General features: G+C 35.6%; 1 protein-coding gene across 3 annotated transcripts in view; it reads left to right on the top strand.

Moving 5' to 3' along the window:
• Positions 1 to 4,206, top strand: part of cables1 (Cdk5 and Abl enzyme substrate 1) — a 21,105-nt gene extending 16,899 nt beyond the window's left edge. For 2 of the 3 annotated variants that reach the window (XM_034888331.1, XM_034888332.1), the window contains 3 exons: positions 632 to 738; positions 869 to 1,076; positions 2,484 to 4,206. In XM_034888331.1, the coding sequence (XP_034744222.1) occupies positions 632 to 738; positions 869 to 1,076; positions 2,484 to 2,624 (456 nt within the window). In that variant the 3' untranslated portion in view covers positions 2,625 to 4,206. The remainder of the gene's footprint in view (positions 1 to 631; positions 739 to 868; positions 1,077 to 2,483) is intronic. The other variant, XR_004658830.1, reaches the window with a different exon arrangement.
• Positions 4,207 to 7,883: the final 3,677 nt, after the last annotated feature.

Below are 7,883 nucleotides of genomic sequence, written 5' to 3'. Positions count from 1 at the left end.
GTGTGTGTGTGTGTGTGTGTGTGTGTGTGTGTGTGTGTGTGTGTGTGTGTGTGTGTCCGTCCATCCATCCATCCCATAAAGCTCAGTTATTTGCTAGAACAGCTGGGCACTGTAATTCTTAGCAAATGTTTCTCAAACAGAAGTAAATCATTATTTTGCTGAGGACTATTTTCAGCAGAGTATTGATACACATTTGGTGTGCTAATGAGTATTTACAGCAGCAGGATGGTTACGTGGTATTGACTCAAAGTAAACCACAGTGACCATCTTCATTGTAATGAAGAAACCTGTCACCCAAAGAAACTGTGGCTCATTGGTGTTTTTAACAGTGTTTGGACAACAATGGCGCTCTATGGCACAGAAGAATAAGCTACCAGGCTTTGGATACACACAGTAGGTGTGTGTTAGTGGGATCAATTCTTTGTTGGTTCTGGTCTTTTTATGGGATTCTTTTTGACAATAACAAAAGATAAAGAATATCCCCAGACGTTAAGTGACATGAATAACACCAGGTCTTGTAACGCCTTGTTGTGAGACGGTGGAATCCAACACTAGTGTGTGATGTTCCAGTCACTCTGCCCAGTGCTGAAAGTGCGGTCATTTTGACACCACCTTTGGTTTTCCTTTTCAGACGACGGTCATTGAATACGTCAAACCCTCCGACCTCAAGAAGGACATGAACGAAACTTTCAAGGAGAAATTCCCCCACATAAGGCTTACACTCAGCAAGATTAGGAGGTAAAACAGACAGAAGTGTATAGAATGTGTCATATTAAGCAAGTTAAGTGATAAACTTTACCATGTTTAATGAAGATTGACTTATTTATTTCTCCCTTTCTTAATTCCCTGCTGTTTTGCCTCCCTGCAGCTTGAAAAGGGAGATAAAGAAGTTGGCCCTGGATGAATGTGGTTACGAGGAACCGACAGTGGCCATGGCATTCGTCTACTTTGAAAAACTTGTGCTTCAAGGTAAACTAAACAAGCAGAATCGTAAACTCTGCGCTGGAGCTTGTGTCCTGCTGGCGGCCAAGATCGGTGGCGATCTGAAGAAACACGAGGTCAAGCTCCTGATAGACGTAAGTGTCTTGACTCACACTTCCAAAAATCCTAACTTTATGTCTGGATCCTACTTTGATTATGATTTGCGTTGTACCAGAATAAAGGTTCATTTCACTCAATTTCAAGTCAACAAATCAGACATAGTGAAAACGGTTTGCAGTGAAGTCCGTGTATTAGGCTGCCTAAGAAGTCTGCCCAGAAAGATTTTTTTTTTTCTCCCAAAAGTAAATGTTCAGTGTTTTGAGCACCACAAACCCAATTTCATTGGGTTTGGCAGCAGACATCTCAACAGCAAATTAATCTAAATACAACCAAAAGTATATGCGTGACTAGATAACACTAAGGTAAAAGAAGTGACCATTCAAATATCAGGTCTCAACACTCAAATATAAGATTTTGCTGAAATTGCCTTGCACAAAAAAACATACTAAGGAAATTGAAAGGAGGGCAGCAGCAAGTATTCTCAACAAATAAAGCTGTCTGAGGAATAATTGTTGACATAACCTTAAAATCCCATGAAAGCTGATTAGTCAGCTCCGGATTTTAGGTAAGTACTAGATCTGATGTGTCTTGTTGAGTGGTTTCTAATTCCCATAAATGGCAGGCTGCGTTTAGTTGTCTAGAGTCTCAACAGCTCTGGAACTCTACTGTCTGATATGCTGCACCATCATCATCGTTGATAGATCCTTACCTTTTTAAAGAGGAATCTCGTAAATTTTCATTGCACTCATAAATTTCCCCAGCATCACTGCCGTGTAGTCCGAAATTTTGCCCCCCCCCCCCCCCCAACAGTGATGTCACTGAGTCTGCAGCAAAGTGAGAACCCCTGGAGGCCAGATAAAAATCTGATTTTCCGTGAGTGTTAAGTTTTAAAAATTGATGCACCAGATGTTCAGATATCTTGCGTTTTTGTTTCTAATAGGGGCCAAGTTCCAAAAATTCCCGTAATGCCGCCTCCAGTTTGTATCACAGTTTGAAGAGCTCTGAGTTAACTCTGATGACATCATGAGGCTTATTGTGACTTTAGAAAGCTTTTTCTAAAGCACAAAATATATTATAAAGCTTTTTTTCTTCTTTTTTTTAACATTCTGAGTAGTACTTGTTTTGTAACCCCCACCCTTTGACCAAATGATTTCCGCAGAACTGGCAAACAACACATTTATTATCATATCGTTAATCCTGCCTATCTTATTTTATCATTTCATCTCTGCTCCCATTTTGTATTTGGCTTGTAGAGTATGGTGATTGCATCAACAGTAAGATTGTCAACAGTCCAAACACGAAGCATCTCCTCTTGTCCGAATCGCCTGTGCCAGTCCTCATGAAATGCTGGTTAAAAATAAGGGGGGTGTAGTAAGAGGCTTTTGGGAATACAGCATCGTACATATCTATTATTTAATCTTAAAACTCTTTTTTTTCTGCAGAAACTGGAAGAGAGGTTCAGAGTGAACCGCAGAGAGCTGATAGCATTCGAGTTCCCGGTGCTGGTGGCGTTAGAGTTCAACCTGCACCTGCCGGAACACGAGATCATGCCCCACTACAGACGCCTGCTGCAGACCTCCTAGCATTAGTGACCCATCAGGAGGAAGACCACCAGGTTCTCCTTCTGATCCTCTGCTTCCTACCGTATCCATCCTCGTCTGCATCTGCCAGCCCTAAGGAACAGCTGGCTATCACTAAACAGCCGACAACACTCTCCTTCTCAGAGACCTGAAATCAGCCAAAGGGACACACATTTCTACAACTTTCCTCCATTGTTTGGAAAAAAAAAAAAGGGTTCAACCGTTAACCAAGTTGTTTTTCTAGTTTGCATGTGTACACGTCTTCATCTTCACTTTGTGTATTTTAAAGCTCTCTTGTTGATTAAGAGAGCTTTTTTATTTTTATCTGATGGGGAGATTTTCTTCTCAGTTAAGGCAACCAATGATTGTAACATTGTGTAACATCTCTTTTCATTAATCTCCACCTTGTAAACTTTGGTATGATTGCTTGCCTCCTGATCTGCATAAAATTTAAACAAAAGCCTTTTTAAGTGGATGGACTTCCTCAGAGTGACTCATCTTTTTGCAAGTTATAACCTTAAAAGTTCACTTTTGAATATTGGGAGACATAGGGGGAAGGCAGGCATTGTTTTTAGAGTTTTTATAAGATTTGGAACCTACCTTAAAAATGTAGCTGTGATCATAAAGACCACAGATAAGTCATTTGAATGGACCTTTTGAATTTTTTTTTTTTTTTCTCTTATAGTTTACTCACAATTTTCTAGCCACAACTATTCACATGAAATGTAATGACTGTTTGCATACAGGTACGTGCAGACAAGATGGGACCTTCTATTTTCCATTCATTGTTTTTACCATATGCTTGCTATGGACTTACAGAGACAAGGCCCACTTATCAGTGTTGAATTTCCTGTGCTCTATGTTAGAGTGTATTGCTAGCACATTTACCGTGCTATCAGGAAGGTAGGAGGTTTCGATAAGGTGTTCATGAGTGCAAAAATGCCATTAAACTGTCAGGATCAGCAGCAGTGTGCTCTAGTGTTGAGAGAAAATGTCATGGGCTAAGACCCTGTGCCAGTAGCTATTCTTCCTGCTTCAAGTGTCCTTGAGCAAGGCACTGAGTTCCTTCAGGCTTCAGGGACACTTTAGCTGAGCTGACCTCTGACCTCTCTGAGGAGGAGAAACTCTAAACAAGATCCCAATAGAGATAAATGATGGATCTAACATTTGCATATACCTAACTGTATTAGCATTTGTTGATTTGAAAATTAAGTTTTTAAAAAAGATGAATATGACCAATAAAAAAAGTATTGTTACATTCATTTGGCATGTACAACTTGATTTTCTTTTTTTATCACCTTGAAAATTATCTCACACAATACCCGAGTATTGAGGAAAAAATGTATTTAATGCTGCTCCAAGTGTTGATGGTATTTGAGCTTAAATGATTTTTCCTAATTTCTTTGATTACAAATTGTAATGAAAAAAGCATGGATTATGCTGATTTAAGGTGAAACAACACTGAGCTTATTTTTGTTTGCAAGCCTAAAGATTTGGCTATGAGATGCACACTAAAGACTCATGGGCGACACTTATTACCTGTGTATATTGTAAATAAATTGCTTCGCTTGTTCAATCAAAACAAGACTCTGAATGTTTTTGACTCTAGTGTGTATTGAGTAAACAGTACTTTTCGCTTTAATTCCCCTTGCCCCACCCCCTTAACTTTGTATACAGCCTCTAAAATCCACCTTGCATTCTGTGTGAACACAGTTAAAGCTCCTAAAAAATTCCAATCAAAATCTGAAGTGCTTTAAATCCGAGTGCTTCTGAAATGCTTCACTGAACACCAGGTTGAAAAGCAGGTGGGAGGTTTAAAGGTCCCATGACATGGTGCTCTGGATAATTGCGTACCCCTGATCCACTGTGCCACCAAAGAATTTATGTTGAATCAGTATTAGAATAACAAACAGTTCCTACTTTTTATACACATTTATTCATCAAAACGCAGATACACTTGTCTACTTTCAACCGATGTGCAGATTTAAAGGTCCCACGACATGGTGCTTATGGATGCTTTTATACCTTAGTGGTCCCGTAGACACCATATCTGAAGTCTCTTTCCCAAAATCTAAAGATTCCAGACCGACCCATCTGAGCTTTCATTATCTCAAAGAAAGAGTAGGATACCCAGGGTTCGTTTTAACACCTGTAACCCATATAAATGTTAAAAAAAAATTAAATCATGAAGTGAAATTTTCATGCCGTGGAACCTTTAACCCTTGTGTTGGCTTCCCGTCAACCATGAAAGACTATTATTGCATTTTCCGACATTTTTGTCACTTCTTCAATGTTGTGGCTGCTTTTTTTGATATTTATAATGTTGACATTTTCAGCGCTTATTTCGAAGGCCCATTTTTTGTGATGAAAAAACTAAAAACGGGTCAAACTTGACCCGAGGACAACGTCAGGGTTAAGAAATAGCTCACAGAGCCTCCAAATGAAGAGCTTCAAGCATTGCTTTGCTGACAGCCCTTCCTAAACATTGTCAACATTTCTGGACGAAAGTACAGCGTAGCACTTTTTCAATGGGAAGTTTTTCAGGGTTCTTTTAGTTAATCTCAGATAGATATACTATACTATGACTTTTTAATTTTTTTGACAAACCATACTATGACGTTTTTTATTTACTATGCTATCACTGTTTTCAACATGCTGTACGTAAATGTGGAACAGTGGCTATTCTAATACTGATTTAACGTAAATTCTTTTGTGGCACAGTGGATCAGTGGCACGCAATTCTCCAACAGGCAATAAGTAAGTAGTTACTGCAAACCTTGACCCAGGTGTAAATCCTAGTCCAGGCTGGACATTGTCATGACTTGTTTGACATACCATACTATGACTTTATTCACTCTTTTCAACATACTATACTATTACTTTATTCACTCTTTTCAACATACCATACTATGACTTTTATTTCACTATTTTCAACATATTATACAGTGACTTTTAACACTTTTTTGACATGCTATATTTTATTTTATTTTAAACTTTTATTCAACATACTATGACTTTCCATCACTTTTTTCGAGATACTACACCATGACTTTAATCGCCTTTTTTTTCGACATACTATACAATGACTTTTTTTAATCACTTTTTTTGATTTACTATACAATGACTTTTTAAATTTTTCCACTTGCTTTGCTATTACCTTTTTTCAACATACTATAATATGACTTTTAATCACTTTTTTTGACATGCTATATATCTTTTGCTATATGACTTTTTATCATTTTATTTTAGCTACTACACCATAACTTTTTTCAATTTATTTTGACATACCATTCAATAACGTTTTCATTTTTTCAACTTACAATACTATGACTTTATTTTTATTTTTTTTCAACACACTATGCTATGACTTTTTCACTTTTTTCGGCATGCTATAAATGACTTTTTATCACTTTATTCAAGTTTATCCACCATGACTTTTTTCAAAATACTATACTATGACTTTTATCACTTTTTTTGACGTACTATACTTTGACTTTTTTCAACATACTATACTATTGTTGACATGCTTTACTGTGACTTTTTTATCACTTTTTTTGATTTAATACACTATGACTTTTTCAACGTACTATACTACAACTTTATTAATTTTGTCGACATACTACACTATGACTTTTTTATCACTTTTTTTTAATTTAATCTACCATGGCTTTTTTGACATACTACAACTTATTTGACTTACTATACTATTACTTTTTTCAACATACTGTAGGCCTACTATAACTTATTACTTTTTATCATTTTTTATTCATCATACTATACTATTACTTTTTATGATTTTTTATTAATCATACTATACTATTACTTTGTTATCACTTTTTTCAAAATTGTATACATGGCTTTTTATCACTCTATTCGAGTGCTACTACTCGCAGTCTACTACACCATGACTTTTTTTTAAATACTATACTGTAACTTTTGATCACTTTTTTGAACATAATATTTAATGACTTTTTCAGTTTTTCAATGAACTATACTATGACTTTTCATTACTTTTTTCAACATACTATACTATGACTTTTTTCGAATTAATATACTATGACTTTTTCAACGTACTATGCTATGACTTTTTATTACTTTTTTTGACATACTATACTATGACTTTTTTTAATCACTTTTTGTGATTTAATATACTGTGACTTTTTTCAACTTACTATTCTATGACTTTATTATTTTTTGACTTACTGTACTATTACTTTTTTTGGACGTACTTTTTATTACTTTTTTCAACATGCAATACTATGAATTTTTATCACTTTTTCAACATGCTATGTATGACTTTTTGTCACTTTAATTGAGATACTACAAGATGATCTTTTTCAAAATACTAGCCTATATCTTTATATCACTTTTTACGACATACTAAACTTTGACTGTTTTTTATCAATTCTTTTCACTTTTTGTTCTATTTTTTTTTATTTAATAGCCTACAACATTTTATGTCTCAATAAATGTTTCAATAAATGTTGAGGTCCAATACACTAAGTGAAAGAGACAAATGTAACAATAGCATAGTCTTCTGCGTCAGGTCAGATAGCTCATGGTGAATAGGGAATGATTGAAAGACAGAAGATTGAGTTTTCAAATCTTATAGGTTGGGTTAGTTTATCAAGAACTTTTTTGATTTACCATACTATGACATACCATGCTATGACTTTCTTTTGATTATTTATGAGGATTTTCCCTTTATTTTTGAGACAAGGGATAGGCATGAAAAGGGGAGAGAACTGGGGCATGACACGCAGCAAAAGGGGCACAGGTTGGATTCGAACCCGAACCGCTGCAGGACTCAGCCAACGGGGGGGAAACGCTCTCACGGGTGAGCGAGAGGCCGCCCCTTTGCCAGGTCTTTTTATCACTTTGTTCAACATACTATACTAGCACTTTTTTCAACTTATTATACCATGACTTTTTAAATCACTTTTTTCAACATACAATACTATGACTTTTTTTAGACATAGTGTACTGTTACTTTTTTAAATGTACTGTACTACACCTTTATTTTTCTCACTTTTTTCCACTTACCATATATGACTTTTTATCACTTTTTTGACATACTACACTACGAGTTTTTTCAATGTACTATACTGTGACTTTATTATCACTTTTTTTTAACATACTATGCCACTACTTTTTTGGACATGTACTATGACTTTTTGTTATTACTTTTTACAACATACTGTACTATGACTTTATATCACTTTTTTATATAACGTACTATAATATGACTTTTTATCACTTTTT

The sequence above is a fragment of the Etheostoma cragini genome, chromosome 12 (assembly GCF_013103735.1).
Source record: "Etheostoma cragini isolate CJK2018 chromosome 12, CSU_Ecrag_1.0, whole genome shotgun sequence".
Lineage (NCBI taxonomy): Eukaryota > Metazoa > Chordata > Actinopteri > Perciformes > Percidae > Etheostoma > Etheostoma cragini.
This window is presented reverse-complemented; position numbering and strand designations above follow the sequence as displayed.